The sequence below is a fragment of the Oryzias latipes genome, chromosome 17 (assembly GCF_002234675.1).
Source record: "Oryzias latipes chromosome 17, ASM223467v1".
NCBI lineage: Eukaryota > Metazoa > Chordata > Actinopteri > Beloniformes > Adrianichthyidae > Oryzias > Oryzias latipes.
This window is the reverse complement of record NC_019875.2, coordinates 3,507,569-3,528,896: the sequence shown is the minus strand read 5'-3', so window position 1 is coordinate 3,528,896 and position 21,328 is coordinate 3,507,569. Positions and strand designations below refer to the sequence as shown.

Here is a 21,328-nt window from a genome sequence, read left to right as displayed (position 1 = left end):
AGTATTTCCTTAAACTTCTATACTGTACTGTAAATATGGTAGTATTGTCAATAGCAAACATTCTGTTTTCGTGCTCAGCCTATTTTGTCATTGTCTTTCCCCCATCAGTTAGGGGGTTGGGGGTGGGAGAAATGGGGGTGGTGTGTGGGAACGGGGAGGGGCTCTTTTAATTTTCGTGCCGTTTTTGACATTATTTATTTTGTTTTAATGTAAAGCACTTTGTGCTATGCTTTCATAGGAAAAGTGCTACATAAATAAAGTTTGATTTGATTTGATTTGATTTGAAGAGATCAGGCTCGCTGAATACCTATCAGTATTTGAATCTCTTTTAAAAATGTACTGTCATGATCGGGCGAAAGTTCAGAGTGACCGGAATGCTGAAACTCGGAAGGAGACTCAGACAACGAGGTAAGTTTAGGAGATTTAATGGAGAGGTATCTGAGTGATGATTCTTTCCAGGCGGAAGCGCGGCTACTGGCTGGAGGTTTCTTGCAGCGGACTTCCAAGGCTGAATACACGGGAGACCAGAGGACAGCGACCAGGTGAGTATCCGGAGAGATTTTTCCTGAGGCAGAGCGAGAAGCACAATGAGTAGGCAAAACGTGGCAATATACATAAGCATGAGATAAGACCAGGATATGCACCATAGGAGGAACAACGAACTGGCGTCGAGTGAAGGTCCAGAAGCTCCTTAAGAAGGCTGCAGAGATGATGAGGTGAGTGGGAACAGCTTGTCGCATCCATAGCAGATCAGGCGGGGGAGGGGCTGACAGAGGCACCATGACACGTACCTCTATATGCATGATTTTAATGATTTTACTGGTTCTTAAATTTAAACATATGATTGGCTGAACGACACTGTATTTTAACTAAACATTTTGAGATGTTTGAGAACAATAAAGAAATCTATTCTAACCCACCGCTAATTGGCACTTTATTCTTTTTAAATCTTCCTAACCCAAAGTTTATATCATACAGCTGTGAGGATGGAGAGAAAGACGAGAAGAGAGAGAAAAAGAATCAGGACAGATGGAGGAAAGAAACAGGTTGGTCTTATGGTGGACGTTCAGGGCAAAGCCAGTTCATACCAAGTTTTGAAATAGTATTCTTTATTTAAAAAACATGCATTAGCGAGATGTTTAATTTATTATAACCCTTGTGCTATCCTAGGCATTTTAACATTGGGAGTTGGGTCATCTAGACCCACTAGACAGTAGGGGTGTGCCAAAATATCGATATGGCGATATATCGCGATATTCAGTCCCGCGATAGATTCTCGAGACGTCTTCGTCAAGTATCGACCTTTTATGTACGTTTAAAGACCCTGTAAAACGTTATATTAACCATCCTTTGGTAAGACAATTCTTCTGAGGGTCGATAGGGGGCGCTCGTTGCGAGATTGGCTGTTGCGGGCGGACGAAGAAGAACACATATTCAAACAAAGATGGCGGAGGGAAAAACAATGAGAAGCGAGAGCAGCAACTTAAGAGTCACGCTTTGACATGCCTTCTCCCTATCATGACAAAGGTGGATTAAGGTGGAAAGATTTCATGTAATCCATCGACACCAGTGAAGATCACAAATCATTGAAGAAAAAAGGTTCAGCGCACTTTCTAGTGGGTCTAGATGACCCAACTCTCAACATTAAAGTGCCTAGGATAGCACAAGGATTACACCAATAAAGTCACAAAAACCTACCTGCTCATTCTGATTTAAACTTCTGCTGACCACATGTTCACTGTGTCCTTTTGGAAAATAAGTGCAGGTATGGATGACAAGTCAGTCACAACAGAGAAGAATGAGGAGAGAGGTTTAGATGATGATGATGATAATGATAAAGAGAAAGAGAGACGATCAGATGATGAAGAGGGAGAAGAACAGAGAGGTGCAGAGGAGATGGCTTGGGCAAGGCATTACATAGAAGACCTTTCTGAATGACCTTCACCACACAAAATTGGGGACGCGTTGAGGAAAAACATGGTTGAAAATGGCCCACAAAGATGTTTTGATGAGCTAAAATCCAAGATCAGAGAAGAAATAATGAGATTTATACATTGAAACACAAAAGAAGTGTGTGTATGTGTGGTGGTGGTGGTGGTGGTGGGGGGCATTATATACTGTGGCCGCATAACCCTATGAAACTCGGTAGTTGCGCCCCTGCAGAGAGGAAGTCACAACATAATAAAAGCATCAGATTTAAAAAAAACTTTTTTTTTTTGCTAAGGAACTGCTGTATTGATTTCTAATCAATCTTTGTTCTTTGCTTTTGGCATTAAACAAGAAGAGATTTACTAAAGAGCAGCAGATTGACAGAAAAAGCACTTTTTCCATTCATTCTGCCTCCAGATGCTTCATTTTTACATGAAATCATGACAAAAATGGCCTAAAAACATGATAATGATTTGGGTTCTTGCCATTGACAGTAAAGATGCAGCGCTCTCACGAGGGGGGCTTTTTCAACTCTGTAATGTCTCAGACCAGTAGCAGCCCAGAACCAGAACCAGAACTTGACTCTGAGTCTGACAGCGGTAAGATGAATATAAGACTGTCTGTTGCCTCTCACTGTTAACAATCGGATTACTGCACAAAATATTTGACCTTAGAAGCTGATTTAGAATCAATCTGACAGGAGGATCATTAAAAAAGTGAAAAAAATCCGTCGCTCAAATTAAAATATATTGGAGAACCGTTTACAAAAAAACTTTATTTGCTATAATACATCAAAAGATAAATAAAAAATATGCGTTTCAGAGCTCATCTTCTGCATACCTCTGTGTGTTGATCATTGAAACGTTTTGTCAAAGGTTTGGCAGAAAACTTTTGAATTTCTGTTTTTACCATAACTTTAAATAGTTATCTGTCACTTTATTCTAAACATCAAATGAAAAGATTTAAGTAGAACAAAATATTTGATGTAAATACTCAACAAGGCTTGATAAAGAGATAAAGAAGTTAAAGCAATAATTGAATGAAGCCCTTCAACATTTCAGTCATCAAACTGTCGAACTTTAACTAAACTGTTGATTCAGGATTATTCCCTGTGAAAAACTGAACTCTGTATTTCATTTTCCAGAGTTGATCCAGAACTGATCTGAACCAAAATCTGCTGATGTAATCCACTTCACACAATCAGCAAATACTTCTGCATGTCTTTAAATCAATGCTGTTAAAAGAGATTTGAAAAGTTCTGTTTTTTTCACGCTATTCCCTTAGAAAAAAAGGAATCCTTTTATCCTGGGTTAACTTTTTCTTTAGCGATAGTGTCTAAAACAAGTTGGAAAAGCCAGTATTCATTCCATGGTCCATTTGAAGGTGAAAATAATAGTCAGGTTTCTTAATCAGTGAAGGAGGACATTTAAATTCTGTTGATTACTTTTTCCTCACAGTCATAACTGACCATATTTGGTCTGTCTCTGCAGTAAAGTACACGAAGGATGGCCTGCTAGGAGAAGGAGGCTACGGGTCCGTTTATACCGGCCATCGCATTTCTGATGGGTAACCAGAAGTGTGACGTAGAGCAGCTCTTGATGGAGCAGATCAGGAGGAAAATGCTCACCAAAGCTCTGTTTGTGTCATACAGGTAGCAATCAAATACATTCCGGCTGAGAATGTGTATAGAGAACCGGTAGGTTCAGCCGCAGTCACTGCTGCTCACCTGAAGTCTTCTGACCCTCATCTTACACTCTTCTGGCATTTTGCAGGTTCAGGGGTTGACATAGCCCAGAAATTTGCACTGGCCCACAGGGCCAGTAGTTTTTGAAACTTACTGGCCCTGCCTGAAAGTTACTGGCCCGACACCGCGCATAGCGGGACCCGCCGCTCCGCAGGTGCTTGCAACTTTAGGGGGGTCCGGGGGCATGCCCCCCCGGAAAATTTTAATATGGTGCAATTTGGTGCATTCTGGTGACATCACTTATTTCTACACTTTTCAATGACTGAAAATAGACCACATCAAACTTAAATCTGCTCTAGTCTGTTTCAGATGTTTTGAAGAGACCACTGCAGTGTAGTAGGTAACACTAGTTCAGAGGTTTTCATGGTGCTTCTAACGGCAAATATCGCAATAAATCATAAACCTTAAATGTGTTAAAACAATCTAATGGCAGCTTGAACCATTTAACGAATCAAATAAATCCCTTAATGCATTTGACCAATCGGATGGACGCCTTCACATTGTTGACCAATCAGATGGAGCCCTGTTATGTTAGATGTTTGTAACCTATGTCAACGTGGGTCATTTGGAGTATAATTTTTAAACTGGGAATGGTTATTTGGTTATTTTGCTGTTTGTTTATATACCGCAAATTATATCGTTATCGCAATTTGGAGCTGTTGAAGCAGCTGTTTGCCCAGCTGTTTGCCCAGCTGTTGAAGCAGCTGTTTGGCCAGTTGTTGACGCAGCTGTTGAAGCAGCTGTTTGCCCAGTTGTTGAAGCAGCTGTTTGCCCAGCTGTTGAAGCAGCTGTTTGCCCAGTTGTTGACGCAGCTGTTTGCCCAGTTGTTGACGCAGCTGTTGAAGCAGCTATTTGCCCAGCTGTTGAAGCAGCTGTTTGCCCAGTTGTTGACGCAGCTGTTGAAGCAGCTATTTGCCCAGCTGTTGAAGCAGCTGTTTGCCCAGTTGTTGAAGCAGCTGTTTGCCCAGTTGTTGACGCAGTTGTTGAAGCAGCTGTGGGCCTAATTGTTAAGGCAGTTGTTGTAAAGCATATAGTTGACGTAGTGTTAGTGGTACCATTAGTTCCATCTGTAACTGGGGCACTTGCAGAAGAAGTCCCAGCAGTGTTGCTTACTGTAGGATTGAGTAGGCCTGGGCTGGTCTTTAAAGACAGATATATCCAGTTAGCATTAAAAGCTTGTTCAAAGTTTAGAACCCCCCCATCCCCCCACCCCCAAAAAAGATGTTTGAATGAATTCTGACTCTCTTAGACCTTCAGATTGTTTTTTTTTACATGTATTCAGGAAGAACACACAACTCAATGGATTTGTGTGGCTCTGTAAGAATGGAGCTCAGATGGAGCAACACTGACCTCTGCTTTGACACCCCATGACACAAACATGATCACTGTGGAGATCAGCAAGATCAATGCTCGCCCCATTGTTGCCAAGATTTCAAATATCTTCTCTAAAGAGAAAGAAAGAAAGAAATGCAGATTTCAATATTTAAGTTATCAAAACATTTTTCATTTTACCACATTCAAATTATTAAACACATTTAAATGGGAAAACAAGGACTTAATATGTTTCTTTGATTAGTTTATATTTAGAAGACTTACTTGCTGCAGGGAAGATGAGTCTGGCTGCACCTGATCTCTGTGAAAATTTCCAGACGTCGGTGTGAATCAGCATGTAAATACAGAAGCGTTTTTAGCTGTTGGAAGATGGACTTGTAAGAAACGGGTTTTCCTCCACAATATATTCTTACTTTGCTGTCCGAATCCCAAGGTTAAGTTAAATAAATAAAATAATAGGATATATACAGGAAACTGAAAATTCACACATAACATAAATAAAAATGTAACTCTGCAAAATTAGATTTCGTGCAAATTCTAAATGTGCAAGAACAGTAATAATAAACAAAAATGAACAATGAGGGTGTGCAAATTGCAGTTTGTTGTTCCAGACTCCTGTCAGCTGTTAAGGAGTCTGATGGCAGAGGGAGCCGGGGATCACATCACATCTGAGCCTGGGGGTGTCCGAGTCCCTGTGGTGTGGGGTCTGGTCCCTGCCCCTAAGCACCAAATTTCCAACTGTGGGCGAGTCTGGTTGGGCCATGTTTCACAACACTTCATGTGGACCCCCTCTTCCCCTGGGTCTTCTCCCCCTGGGCTGGGATGGCTGGCCCCTGCCTTGCTCCTTCTTGAACCAACCATGGGCCGGGTGGGTGGCTGCCTGGAGCGTGGGGCGGGTCTCCCTTGGGGGGTCCTGACTCGTACCTGGGGTTGGGGTGTCCTGGCTGTAGTATTATTACTCCAATCTTCTGAACATGTTTGCATCAAACCCCAAACTAACATGTTCATCCAGATTTCAGTCAATGAGCAAAACTTCAGGAAGTTTCTGGAACAAATAGAGAATGTGAATTCACACTTATCTTTCAGACATTTCAGATGAAAACTTTAACTAACGTAGACCAGATATAGCACAACAATCCAAAAGGAAAATGTGTATGTGAATGATTTTCTACTGAAAGCCACAAGCTCTTTGGCTGCAGCTGCATGACAAACACTAACCTGCAGGCCGTCAAATCAAAACAAATCCAAAGCCTCCTTTGCCCAACTGCTCCATCTGCTGGTATTTGTCTTCAAACTCTTCTGAACACAAACACAGAAATATGTTAGTTCAGGGGCCTGTTTCAGAAAGGAGGTTAAGTGTAAACTCTGAGTGCGTTAACCCTGAAATCAGGGAAACCCTGGGTTTTCCGTTTCAGAATGGGAGGTTTGTTAAACCAGAGAAAGCAGAGTAAGTCAAACCCGTTTCTGAAAGAGAGGTAACTTATACTCGGAGTCAGTGTCCATGGTTACTTATGCTGTGAACCTAACCTGGTCGGGAGCAGGTTTTATTCTCCAAACTCAAGGTTTCTGCCGGTCCCCTCCCCTTTTTAAAGACGAAGTGGTATTTTTCGCTTTAACCTTCATTGCCCAAATTTCCGTCACACAGACAGAGACGGTCTAAGTGACAAGAATGGCTTGTTCTTTTTTGGAGGACCCAATAGACGAAGAGGCTGCATTAATTCGTAGAGAATTATATTTACCTCGTACGAGGATTTTGAGAAGACTCAATATTTTGTCATTGCTCCAGACGTTTTTGTTTGAGCGTTACCGTTTTTCGTTGCAGTCAATTACATATGTAACCCACTCCGAGCAGGATCCACACCTCTCTACCCTGAAGACTCTGCGTTGTGTTATTTGTAGTTGATTAGGGGTACCCAGTGAGGCAGGAGTCGGACACACAGTGATCAAGGTCGTGGCTCAGACCGCGCCGTTTATTTGGTATTGATGCTGACAATTCCACCTTCCAAACCATAAACGAACACTCAGTCTCAGTTGGTCATTTACAAAACTGTAGATGCAAATTTAAAATAAGGCATTAAACAGAACTAAAAAAAAAAACAACTAAGTGCTGTGTTTCATTAGCTGCTAAACATAGAAATAAAGTGCATAGCTAACTACATAGCTTACAATAAAAAGCTGACAAGCTCATATTAAACAATGAAATAAACTCCAAAAAAACCCTTTCAGGTGGCAACTGAACATCTCAACACAAATATATTTTTGCATAAACCTCATAACAATTGCTTATGGTCAAGTTATTTAACTAAGATGCAGAGGGTGCAATCTAGAGTGCTTACCTTCCAAACCATAAACGAACACTGAGGGAATTCGCGCCACACAGAGTAGTCAAGAACTCCAAATACGGTGTCCCGCGAGGGATAAAATATAAAACAAACCTGAACCCAGAGAGCTAATGCACCACAATAGCACCCCCTGCTGACTCATTTAGGCTACTGCTTTACACATATACAAAATGAAAACAACATTAGGTCTTGCTATGTAGATGTTTCATATGTCAAATATTGTCAACAAAGCCTACATCCATGACATGCTCAAATTTGACCTGTTTGAATTATGTTTTTATACTTCATTTTTAGCTGCTGCCATGTTCTTTTAATTCCTGCAGGATTGCATCTACATGAAAATGAAATCAGGGACATTGAATTAGATTCATGTAACAATTACTTTTTGGAAACACAATTTGCTAGCACTGCTTACTTTCTTAATCCCATATAAACCTATACCACTTGATCAATACAAGGGTAGTGTTGCAGTGTGTGTGTGCTGAGCGGGGTGCGAGTGCAGGTGCAGATGGGGGGGGGGGGGTCGAGCACGGAGCGGAGGTGTGTGCGTGGAATATATTTTGTGTTCGGAGGACGGAGCACTTAGTTAAATAAAGAGAAGGTGTCATTCCCAGAATAACTGTTTTGGAGTCATTCGTAATCCGCTCTGGAGGTTGAGGGTTTCCAACGGGAAGTGAACCCCGAAGGAGAATTCCCTTCGGCCCTGAAGGAAATCTCCCCTGCGCTTCTGACCACGGTCGGTCGGAAGGACGAGAGAAAAGAAAGGAGAAGTCATCGCGCAGCGAAAGGTTCAACAGTAGACGAAAGTTCACTTTTAAAAACACAATTGCATGTATTAATATTAAACTGACCAACGTTTGCAAGAGGGGGAGGTTAACAAAAAAGTCCTCTAAACATTACCGACGTTAAATGCATCCCCCCCCCCAGATTGGTTCTGTACACTATGCAGCATTTCATGCATTTACACCAGGAATAACACTTCAAAAGTACACCTAAATATCGCCATTTTTTATTTCACTCCTTACGCTATTTAAAAAGTTATTACAGCCAATATTTTATAACAATGATTTAAATGCAAACTTAGGCATTAACTTGAGCAGCTATGTTTCCCCACGCTAACTGTCTCTGTTTTGCAGATGCAGCGGTGTTGCTTTTCTTCTGGAATATGTGCTCATATTCACTGTAACTCTGCAGCAGCACGTCAAGTTCAGCTGGCGAAAAATACGCAGACCTCTTTTTTTCACGGTTGCCATGGTGACTCGTGATATCTGCGCTCCATTGATAATGGCTTCTTATAGTCGCGGTGCGCACGCTAAACTCCGAATCAGTCCACTCAGAGTTGATTGACCCAACTCGGATCAGCTTCTCTGAAACAGAAAACTCAGAGTTGTTAATCTCCCGATTGACCAACTCAGAGTTCAAGTTCAACCTCAGAGTTGGTTGAACCTCCTTTCTGAAACAGGCCCCTGGTGTGATAAAAGCAACTCTTTATGAAAGAAAAAATCTTTGTTTACTAATAAACAGAGAGGGAAATTATGAACAAATAGGGAATTTATTTGATAGAAAACTGGATCAGTAAAACAAAACAGTAAAGCAAAAATCACTGTTAAAAGGGAAGATTTTCTTTCCATATTTAAAACATTTCAGACCAGGAGCAGAGACAAAGTCGGACATTTAAAGCAACAGAGCAGCTGAAAGAAACAAAAACGAGAAGGAAAATGGTTTGACAGCAGTTGTTTTTACGTTACCGCTCTTCACAGAGAAGAAGTTTGTCTGAAACTGTTCTAAAGTCTCCACAACAGGAACACGGAGAGAAGGTTTTATCCAATGACATTCAGGGCCGTCATTTCTGTCTGTTCAGTTTCTGGGAGTTTATTCCATGAAACAGGGGCTTGATGACTAAACGCTCTACCTCCAATTGTACTTTTACTAATTCTAGGAACCACAAGCAGTCCTGCATTTTGGGAGCGAAGTGTTCTGTTTGGGTGGTATGGGACTATGAGGTCTTTGATATAGGATGGGGCCATATCAAATAAGGCCTTATAGTTTAGCAGGAGGATTTTGAACTTGATTCTAGAATCAACTGGGAGCCAGTGAAGTGAAACTAACACAGGAGTGATGTGATCTCTTCTGCTAGTTCCAGCTAGCTCCACGTTCTGAACAAGCTGGAGACTTCTTAAGGAACCCTTAGGACACACTGCTAACAAAGAGTTACAGTAATCCAGCCTCGACGTAACAAATGCAGGGATGAGTTTTTCAGCATCACTCTTAGAAAGTAGATTTTTGATCTTGGATAATGCGCAGGTGAAAAAAGGCAGTTCTACACGCCTGTGATATGTGAGCCTTAAATGATAAGACCTGGTCAAATAGAATCCCAAGGTTTCTAACTGAGGAATTGAAGGCTATACTTACACCATCCAGGGAGACTATCTGAGCAGACAGAGCATCTCTGAGGTTTTTAGGACCTAGTATAATGACCTCAGTTTTTTCTGGGTTCAGGAGGAGGTCATTAATTGTCATCCAGGTCTCAATGTCTCTGATGCAGGCGTTCAGTTTCTCTATCTGGTCATTCTTTTCAGGTTTGATGGATAAATACAACCGCGTATCATCTGCATAACAGTGAAAATTAATGCTGTGTTTCCTGATTATGTTTCCTAAGGGTAGCATAAAAAGCTACCCGTAGCTAACTCAAGTGCAATGAGAGGAATGTCCATTTACATTAACAAATTGGTACCTATCGGTTAAATAGGATTTAAACCACTGGAAGGCAGATCCTCTGATCCCTATGTCATGCTCTAATCTTTGGAGTAAAATACCGTGGTCAGTGGTGTCAAACGTCTAACAGGACCAGAGTATAAAGTAGTCCCTTTTCTGATGCAAGTAATAAGTCTTCAGAGACTCTAACTAGTGCAGTTTCCGTACTGTGGTGGGGTCTAAACCCTGACTGAAAGTCTTCAAAGTGGCTGTTGTCCTGTAGGTGGCAGTAAAGCTGCTTAACTACGACCCTTTCTAGGATTTTTGAAATAAAGGGGAGGTTTGATATTGGTCTATAGTTGGCCAGGATGCTAGGATTTAAACTGGGCTTTTTGAGAAGAGGTTTAACAACTGCATATTTAAAGGACTGTGGCACGTAACCTTCTGATCTTTTTCACCTGTGTCATGTCAGTTCTGTTTGTATTTAAGTCTTGTCTCTGCCTTCCTCTTGTGCTGGTCCATACCATCATTTACCTGGTTGTTTGATTCCCTGTCTTCCTGTGTATCACGAGAGCTGGTTTTGTTTGATTTCCCTGCTCTGCAGCGCTTTTGGTTTTACGAGTATTAAAACCCCTTTTACCTGGAACCACCTTCCTCCTCCCCTCTGCATTTTGGGTCCTTCATCAACCCCCCCACCCTTACGGACTCAGAGCCATTGAGAGAATGTCTGATTGTAATAAAAAAGCTTTGTAATGTTTCTTATCAGGTGAACACTCAGAGGTGTATAAAGCAGAATAGAAATCCTTTAATTCATCATTGATAGTTTGAGAATTAATTGAAAGTGTCATGGTCGAACACTATGGAGACCCAGTTGCTGGAACCCAGAAGAAACTCAGGAGACGAGGCCGAGTCAGAAGATTTAATCTGAGGGGGGATGCGAGTCGTGGACGAGGAGGAACGTCAGGGACAGCGTAGACAGCCGGTGACGAGGTGGAGCGCCGAGGACGGCGAGCACAGCTTGGAGCGAGTGGTGGAGCCGAGGACGGCGTAGCCAGCCTTTGACGAGGTGGAGCGCCGAGGACGGCGAGCACAGCTTGGAGCGAGTGGTGGAGCCGAGGACGGCGTAGACAGCCTGTGACGAGGAAGAACCAGCGGCACCCGTGGAGGAGCGGACCTGAAGGCGTAGAACAAGGCAAGGTAAGTACGTGGCTTAACTTGGCAAAACTAGACTTAACTAGAGACCAGGCGTAGGCACCGGAGAGAGTGTAACGGACTGGCGTAGTATGCTGGGATGGATCTCCTTAAGAAGGTCTGCTGGGGAAGAGGTGATGAGGTGCAGCTGGTTCCAATGAGGAGTAGGGAGGAGGGAGGCAGCTGACGGCGGACCCGTGACAGAAAGTCCATCAGAAGTGAAGACTTCAGTAACATTTTGAGCAGCTGTTGACGTCGGATCTGGTGTGAGAGTATTTTATTAGGCCTATCACCAAACTCATAATAGCTGTAACGGGTCCTAACTACTAACTGCGCTGCCTCGTCGGTGGCCATTGAGTCAAATTCTGCCTTTTTTATGAACAGTTTCTTGGATAAATCAGCACTGGGAGATTCTGCAGGCTTATTTCTCTTTTGTGAGGCAATCTTACTTTTATAAGCACTGTATGATATTGTTTCCCTTCCCAAAAAAGCTTTACATGCTTCCCAAATTGCAATTGCAGATGCATTTGGTGTAGTATTAGTGGAAATGAAGAGGCCTATACGCTCACTAACAAACTGAACAAAGTCTGTGTCTTTGAGCAGCAATCAGTTAAACCGCCATGGAGATCATGACAAAGAGTTGCATGGGAGCGAAACATCAAGAGTAGGGCTGCACGATATGAGGAAAACTCGCGATATGCGATATTGGTGATTAATATTGCGATAACGATATAATTCGCGGTATATAAACAAATATCAAAACAACCAAAAACATCATTTCCGTGTTCACTGCAACAGTTTAAAAATTATACTCCAAATGACCCTCGTCGACGTAGGCGGCAAACATCAAACATAAAAGGGCTCATCTGATTGATCAACAACGTAAACGGGTCCTTCCGATTGGTTAAATGCATAAAGGGATTTGTTTCATTTGTTCAATATTTCAAGCTGCCATGAGTTTGTTTTAGCACATTTAAGGTAACCATTTATTACGATTTTCGCCGTCTTTTGCGGTATGCATATTGCACAGCTTAATGTCGCGATAACGATAAATTTGCGGTATATTGTGCAGGCATAATCAAGAGTAACAGGTAAGTGATCTGATTTTACTGTGGGGATGTATTTGCAAGAGTTGACCGCAGAGAGCAAATTATTATCAATGAGGAACAAATCTATTCTAGAGAAAGAGCCGCACACCGGCCAAAAAAACAGGAATGCCAAATACTTGGATTGAAATGACATCTGTGATGCCAAATTGTGACATGAAAGGTTGTGTGGCTTTGGAGGATTTGGACGAAGGATAAGGCTTAGATGAGAAGCGATCCAGTGTTGGGTGAAGTCAACAGTTAAAATCACCTCCCATTATAAATCAGAATCAGAATCAGAAGTACTTTATTGATCCCACACGTGGGAAATTTGTTTGTCACCATAGCAACTGACAGCAGAGGGAAAAAAAGACTTAGAATGAAATAAAAAAAAAACAAGAACAAAGAAAATGTAGCATAAATGCAAACATCAAAGTAGTAGTATAATTTAAAAAGCTATTTACAGAACAGTGCACGTAAACAGGAGCTATGGCAACAGGCGTCCATTCACGGCGCCATCTTGTCTCGACTATTGATAAACTGACTATTATATAAATTAGGAAGAGAAAGAAACAGTTTCTTAAAAAAAATCCTCACTGTCAAAGTTTGGCCCATAGACATTCACTAATACAAGACTTTTACCACAGATTCTGCCTGAAACTATTAAGTAGCGGCCATTAGGGTCTGATATTACCTCAGTCACAGATAACAGGACTGATTTATGGACAAGTACAGCAACACCTCAGGCTTTACTGTCAAATGATGAGTAATAAAGTTGCACAGCCCACCCAAACGCATCTTTAAGTGATCAGCTACTTTCAAATGAGTTTCTTGCAAAAATGCAATCTTTGTGTTCAGCTGTTTTAAACGTCTTATTAAAGTCTTCCTTTTATTCCTTTCACATTCCAACTACCAAATCGTATAGCTCCACCAGGAGCTGGTGGGACGATATGACCCAGCATATCCTGTGTTTGAGTAAGATGTATCCGGCCCAAATGCTCTGATGTTAATAATCTTAGCAGGAGAAGAAACACAGAAAAAGTAATAGAAGCAAAAAGGACAAAAGTGACAAAAACACAGCAAAAATGAAACAAAAACAGTTGTAAGGTAACAACCAACCTTCCGATAAAGCCCTTTTGCATTTGAGGCCAAGCCTTATTTATGATGATTATGATTGTATGCATTCCTTGTTGGACCGGACGGAAGAAAAGAGGATAGAGATAGCCACTCCCGGGGGAAGAGACAGCACCCCCCAAGCAGAGTCCCCCGCATCCCACCCTCAACCCAGAGACCCCAGGGGCAAAACCCCACCCCGTCCCAGGCATTGATCCTGACCCGGATGGCGGAGCCCCCAGACGAGACCACCACACCCCCACAAACAGGCCCCGGAGAGAAGCACATTGGCCACCTACCCCCACTAGGTGATGGTGCTAATTACGGGGGACCAGAGGGACTAAAGTTCTTTTATGTCATTTTTGTTCACTGTTGATGTTAACTCCAAGCTGACATGATCCAAAGGTAAGTTCTGGTATTGATTAGAACTGATGCTGTTTTTACTCTTCCAATTAACTCAGTTTTTTTAGCTGTGCAAAGAGCAGTAAAGATGACGGATTTCAATCTTTCCTCTATACTGACGGCACTCATATCACCAAGTACACAGAGAGATGGAGAAGCTGTGACAGGAATGTCATGCCAGGTTGACAGGTCTACACACACCATTTGCCAAAACCATGAGACTGATGTGCAAAGCCACTGTGTGTGCAGATGGTTATCTGGGGTATTGCTGTTATAAAACCCAGAGGTGTCATTCTCTAGGGCCCATCTAGAATATCCTTTGTCCCGTCCTATGAAGAGTTTTAACTGAATCAGCTGCAGATTAGGACTTTTGGTTAGTCTAAAAGTGTTTGAGCAAATCTGTGACCAAAAAAGAGTGGTCTTTATCAAAACCCAAGTCTGATTCCCACTTCTTTGATGGCAATATAACTTGATTTCCAATGTTACTTATAAATATATATATTTTCGACAGAATTTTGTATGATGTTAGTTTGGGAAATGCTTTCACTGTGTCATAGAGTGTCAAGTTTATCTGACTCAGATTAAACCTTGCACTTATTACAGATTTCAGTTGCTGATATTCAAAAACATTTGAAACAACACAAAGTTTAAGAGAAACTGTATTTTTATTATGAAGTTTGCAAGACTTTCCTTACAGAATGAAAATAAGCATTCATTGTAAAAGATCAAGATATTTCTATTCAATAAACAGTCAAGGCAGAAACAGTTCTAACCGGGATACTTAGAGGTTAGACGCAAATGAAGGGAACGTTTTCAGGATTGCATAAGTACAACATATTTGTCTATTTTCAAAGCACAGGAATATCTCACATGTAAAAAAACAAAGATCTCATTCTGGACAGTCCCTTGTCTACAGAAGATAAGAAAATATATGGAGACAGTATTTACTCATCCAGCAGTGCACACAGGAGCTCAAATAGGGAACAACAACAACAAAAACAGAGAAAGAAAACTACCAACTTTATTTAAAATTTGAGAAAGGCTGTGAAGCAGTAGCTCTGAGTTTCCGTTTATCAGATCTGCAGTTCCTGCTTTGTTCTGTGTGTTTGCTGAATTTTTATACCTTACCAAATTTTCAAGCAAATGTTTTAAACATGTTCTTCCCTTTGCATAAAAAAACATTGGAAAGAGTGTTTTTATACAGACAGAAACAAAACTATGATTTTGGCAAATGGGGTATATTTATTTAGTGCTTTTCTACCTACAAGGACAAAGTGCAGTCACTGACCCATTCACCCAGTCACACACACTGGTGGCCACTCCACCGTCAAGCACAGGCGCCTGCCTACAACCAGAGGTAAGGTGGGGTTCAGTGTCTTGCCCAAGGACACTTCGACTCATGGGCGTGCGGGAATTGAACCTGCAACCTTATGATCATGGGTTGACTGCCCTACTGCTGCACCACGGCTGCCCCCATGGCACTCATCTGTCACACGCTACAGGTTTTCTAATCTAACCTAATCTAATCTAATCTAATCTAATCTAATCTAATGTTTCCTTTGCTTCTCTTTCTGTACTCAAATGTTCAGTGTGGAAAAAACTAAACTCCACAGACGTTTTCTTGGGACTACAGTTTCAAGATAATGTCTGTAGATATTTTTAAACTCTGTTGAAATAAAAGCTATGTTTGATTTTCGTGTGTTATTTTTAAAGATTTTTTTCAATAATTTATTACTGTAGTCCGTTTTGTAAATGTTTTTATCACTAATTTTATAATAATATTTATTGTGAGTTGTTCTGACAGGAACATTATGAATTATTTGCACGTTCAAGTTACAACAGCAAGGAGAATGTAAAGATGGGATGGAAATTTTATTCATGGCATCAAAAAATGAAATTAAAAGATTTTTAAAAAAAGACTATTGCTTGAAAATTTAAACAGGAACAAAAAACGTTTCAAATCAAAGCTGGTCCAGATATTTTGCTGTATCTTTTGTGCATGGAAAAAAAATACCCAAAGTTTTTTTGTGTCTTGCAATATTTTGTCTGCTCCTGTTATTTAACACTAATCGATGTTTCTGCTGATTCGTTCTGTTTATAACTGGATCAGACAGACATGATTAAAAAGGGTTATCTTATAAATGCTCTGCTTTTGCTGCTTTACAATTGAGTTTTAAATTCAGACATATGCAAATGAATCTAAAGGGTGAAGGAAAGAGAAAGTTTGACACTGCCCACATTGCATCCTCACAGCTTCATTCTTCATCTTCATGCTGTCCCCAGGATGGCCCCGGCCACGACGCAGAGCAGGATCGGTGCAGCTGGAAGGGAAACACAAAAGTCAGCTGTCAGACGAAACGGGCTTCAACTAACAAATCAAAATCTCAAAAAAAGGACGCATTGTTTGATGGTGCAATGATAAAACAAATTATGTACATTTAAAAACAACACGACTGTTCCTTTTAGTACTGCAATAAAAAAAACGACCCAAAGTGACAAAATATTTTTAATAAAATAAATAGAATGTCATGCTTTTGTTTGTTATTTTTTATTGTAAAAACTGGAAGTAACAAAGTTCTTTTAGTGACTATGAGTTTAAGCATTGAGTTCAGTCTTAGCAGTACTAATATTTCAGGATTGCATCATTGATATCAAATACAGGCATTTCAGGATGTTTCAGTCTCTTTGAAGTACCATGCACTTTTTTCTATTAACCCAATCTATGTTTACAGGAATTCAAGTAAATCTCTCAGTTGAAATTCAAATGCACTTCTAACTGACTGCTGTTGACTTAAACTACATTTTCAAAGCAAAAGTCATAGCAGGTTAAAGTTTTAAACATTTTTAAATGAATTTTTTGGTTTTTGAAAAGTAATTGCAGTTTGATCTGTTGGATTTTTCTTTCCTTGGTAAATTCACTTAAATTAGGTTTTCTGTTTCTGATGAAGGTGAGTAGTAGTGTTTTTTTTACCGTGGTGTGGCATTGGAGATAACAAAGTGGCTGATGACTTGTTTGGTACCCCTGTAGTGGCAGCAGAATCTGAGGTGGCATTAAGTAGATTTTGTTAAGTCATTGAATAGACCTGTTCTTGTCCATGGTGACTAGTTTTTTTTGTTTTGTTTTTTTACCGTTGTGAGTCGTTGTAATGCTTGTAGATGACATAGTGTTAGTGGTACCAGTAGCTCCATTAGTGGTACCAGTAGCTCCATTAGTGGTACCAGTAGCTCCATTAGTGGTACCAGTAGCTCCATTAGTGGTACCAGTAGCTTCACTTGCAGAAGAAGTCCCAACTGTAGGATTGAGTAGGCCTGGGCTGGTCTTTAAAGACAGACATATCCAGTTAGCATCCCCCCACCCCCAAAAAAGATGTTTGAATGAATTCTGACTCTCTTAGACCTTCAGATTGTTGTTTTTTTACATGTATTCAGGAAGATCACACAACTCAATGGATTTGTGTGGCTCTGTAAGAATGGAGCTCAGATGGAGCAACACTGACCTCTGCTTTGACACCCCATGACACAAACATGATCACTGTGGAGATCAGCAAGATCAATGCTCGCCCCATTGTTGCCAAGATTTCAAATATCTTCTCTAAAGAGAAAGAAAGAAATGCAGATTTCAATATTTAAGTTATCAAAACATTTTTCATTTTACCACATTCAAATTATTAAACACATTTAAATAGGAAAACAAGGACTTAATATGTTGCTTTGATTAGTTTATATTTAGAAGACTTACTTGCAGGGAAGATGAGTCTGGCTGCACCTGATCTCTGTGAAAATTTCCAGACGTCGGTGTGAATCAGCATGTAAATAAAGAAGCGTTTTTAGCTGTTGGAAGATGGACTTGTCTTTATAAGCTGGTTAGGTGGGTGTGTGCTTCCTTGATGCCCAACGGATTCTGGTAAGCTTCAAATAGACCTTTGCTTGGAGGTAATATGCAAATCCTTTTTTTTTTTTTAACACGTAGCTAGACTAAGTTAAATAAAGATCTTTTTTCAGATTATTTTAAAAAGGAAAAAGTAATGAAATATGATTAAAGGATAATTAAAAAACCATAAAGCTCATTCTCATTTGGTCATAGATTCTCTGATATCTTGGTGTTTTTGGAGGTTTCTGTTTTGTCCTTGTTGAGAAGACTCACTATAGATCATTATGAGAAGCTGAAATCTACACCAAACAAGACAACAGCTGTTTGGTTTTGGTATCTGATGTCTATTATCGATGAATACATTAGTAAACAAAGCACATTTACTAATACAGTACATTCATCAATAATACTAACATATTTACAGTACAGTGTAGAAGTTTGGGGAAGTACTTATAGAACTAATTTATAGTATTTGTATATCTTACCAAAAAAAGCTATTTGAATAGTTCATGGTGTGGATTATGGGACACAAACAAATGTACTATGTTAAAAGTCGGGTTTATGAAAATTATGGGAACCAGTGTTGTGTTTGAAATAATTTAAAATATATATATATCACACAAACTCCAAGCAAAAGTAGAATACATTTGATGAAAAACGTTCACAACTGAATTTGATTTAAAGAAAATGACCAAAGAAAACCCTTTCTGCTGGCTGCAAAGTTATTTTCTGGAAAAAAAATCTTATACACTTCCTAAAACAACGTTCTGCTTCTTTAATTAAGATTGACTTCTAGATGCACATGAATAATGTGACCCACAAAATTTTTTGAAAAAAGTGTAAGATTTGAAAGAAAAAATTGACATTTGTGGTTTTGTTTCTATAAAGATAACTAACATCTCTATGCTTTTACAGAAATGAGGGAAACCATTTTAGCTGAAATATGTGTGAAGGCTGATGTAAATATACCAGAGGGAGTGTAGAAACTAAGTCTATGGCCTCACATTTTTTTAAGTAATGTAATTACTTTTGAAAGACAATAATATGGACTTATTAATGATAAAACATACCTGTACTTGAATTTACAAAAACTACTTGTAAGCGTTTCTGTTCTTTGATCATTTTTAAACAGAAGGCAGACATATTAGTTCCTTGTTTTCCTGTGTTAGTTTAAAAAAAGAAAAGGATGGAAAGATGGCATTGAAAGCAACGATGTCATAGTCCAGTTATAATAACTAAAATTCAAGAATATGAATTTGAAAATAAGAATAATGATAATAATAATAAAAGAAAACAGGAATGCGAGTAAAAGAGACTACTACATATTTCCCATTTTCTTTGGTGAGAATTTGCTTAGCAATGATATGCAACTATGAATTTAACTGTAGGATTTTCCTGTTGTGTGCTTTATTTTTCCTTGTTCTTTTGTGAAAAATCAAAGAAGCAAAGATAAGTTTTGAATAAACAGCTGACATTTAAATTTTTTATAATGCTAGCATCTTTTTATTTACAACTGGGTCACATGGTGAGGTCATACTCTAATACAGTTTTTTTAACCTTTTTTGAGCCAAGGCATACTTTAACCTCGACAAAAATCCTGCGGCACGCCAGCATCCAAAAATTGAATAAAGGAGAAACTCATGGTCTGTATTGATCTACAGTCCCTCCACAATCTCACATGCATGTTTGTGATAATTGTGGCAGAAAAGGTTGGAAGTTGCAACTGCTGTAAATAATGTAATAAAGGTTAAGTTAGTTTTCAGTAATAATTTTCAACTAAATGATTTGAAATATTACCCTGGTAGTTGTTTTTTTCTTCAGTTTATTAACTTACAATTTTATGTAACCTCACAAAAACCAAATATATTCTTTCTAAACAATTATTTATTTTTTACATATTTTTTTAAAATGTTGGTGCAAAAGCAACTGTAATTTTTGAACAATATGATTACAATTTGTTTGTTAAATTTTACATTAAAAACTATCATTATATTTATGTTTATTGTAGCTACACAAAAACTGAACATGTTGACGTTTTATTAGTTTTTCTTTTGTCTTAATCAAAGATGAAGTCTTTGAAAACTTTAAAAAAAATGTTTTATTTCTTTTTAGATAATTAAATTGTTTCAACAGTCGACCCCAGGCCCCAGAACCCCAAGCCCCCCCCAGCCCTCGCCAAGGCGGCCAGCCACCCAGCACGGCACCCGGCTGCCGTTCCCAGTCAGCTGCACTGCCTACCCTGCGCCCAGAAGGCACCAACCCAGGAACCACTGCCAAGTGCTGGCAAAGTGTGCGCCCCACCCAAGCAACCAGAGCCCCAAGGCCGGGAGAACAGCAGGCCCGGCAGAACCCACACCCCAAAACCCACCCCGGCCCACTGAACCAGCCAGGACCTGGCTCAACCCATCACCATCCCACCCCTACTAGGTGACATCAATAATCAGCTGGAGCCAGAGAGAGTCTGAAGCCGACATATTTTTTGTGGAGGAAATTATCTCTAAACTAATATGCTCTGACATGAGGTTTCTGTAGTGGTTGATGCTAAGATTATTTTTAGATTTGTAGTTTGGGAGGATAGTTTTCTTTGAGATACATACAGCGGTGAGAACCACATAAGCCTTGTTAGATTCCATGTTGATGTTATTCAGGTCACCTAGTAAGCAGAATTTGGGGCATGCAGGAATCTTATGATTACACCAGATTGATAGTTCCTCACAGACCTTACGCAAGAATGATTGGACAGGTGGACATAACCAAAGGGCGTGCAAATAGTCGTCTATGTTGTTGCACTGTGTGCATACAGGAGCGGGACTTTTCCAAAAACACAGCTGAAGCTGCGGCTAACTCGCGGTACCGTCATTCTTATTAAAATGTCTTTAAGAGAATCAAATAAACACAAGGAAAAAGTATTTTACGATCTTTCATATTCCTAATTACTCTGTGTTTTATCAGGGCCTGTTGGGATGAACACAGCTGATATTCTGGAGATGGTAAATGTTTTTAGATCAGTGAATGGGCTTCAGTGTTTTCCCTTCATTTGACATGACAACTGTCAGCTGTATTCCTTGTGCTATCCTAGGCACTTTAACATTGGGAGTTGGGTCATCTAGACCCACTAGACAGTGCGCTGAACCTTTTTTCTTCAATGATTTGTGATCTTCACTGGTGACCATGGATTACATGATGCTCCACCTTTGTCATGTTAGGGACAACACATCAATGTAAGGGTGGGGTCATAGGATAGCACAAGGGATACTCAATACAAGCGTCGCAAAAGAGCTTCCTCTGTAGGGTGGTTGGACAATCCCTTAGAGATAGGGTGAGAAGCTTGGTCACCTGGAGAGAGTTCAGAGTAGAACTATTGCTCCTCCACATAGAGAGGAACCAGTTGAGGTAAAAGGTAAAAAGGGTCAGGAAGTATAGGGAGTACCTCCAGGAACTCCTCATTCCCCAGAAACATACCCGTACCCTCCGTTCATCAGGCAGCTTCCTTTTTCAGCCCCCCCCCACACACACACACCAGGCTCCACGTGATGGGAGACAGAGCATTCTGTTCTGCTGCACCAAGGCTTTGGAACTCCCTTCCAATACATCTCAGAACATCACAGACCCAGGACTCTTGTAA

The 21,328-nt window shown here is 40.2% G+C and overlaps 1 protein-coding gene and 1 long non-coding RNA gene across 3 annotated transcripts; both read right to left on the bottom strand.

The window, feature by feature from the left end:
- Positions 1 to 409: 409 nt before the first annotated feature.
- On the bottom strand, positions 410 to 6,310 carry LOC105356106. 2 transcript variants are annotated; one of them, XR_002875159.1, is made up of 4 exons: positions 6,224 to 6,310; positions 5,270 to 6,050; positions 5,024 to 5,118; positions 410 to 565 (listed from the first exon to the last, which is right to left on the bottom strand). It is a non-coding gene; the product is annotated as an uncharacterized LOC105356106 (long non-coding RNA). The 2 variants fall into 2 exon arrangements; XR_002875158.1 differs by lacking the exon at positions 410 to 565 and adding an exon at positions 4,307 to 4,813.
- An 8,975-nt stretch (positions 6,311 to 15,285) lies between these two features.
- Positions 15,286 to 17,705, bottom strand: LOC111949057 (mucin-19-like). The gene is made up of 5 exons (XM_023965172.1): positions 17,572 to 17,705; positions 17,330 to 17,424; positions 16,962 to 17,151; positions 16,804 to 16,872; positions 15,286 to 16,153 (listed from the first exon to the last, which is right to left on the bottom strand). The coding sequence occupies exons 1-5, from the start codon at positions 17,639 to 17,641 to the stop codon at positions 16,101 to 16,103; spliced, it is 477 nt and encodes a 158-aa protein (XP_023820940.1). The 5' UTR covers positions 17,642 to 17,705; the 3' UTR covers positions 15,286 to 16,100.
- Positions 17,706 to 21,328: the final 3,623 nt, after the last annotated feature.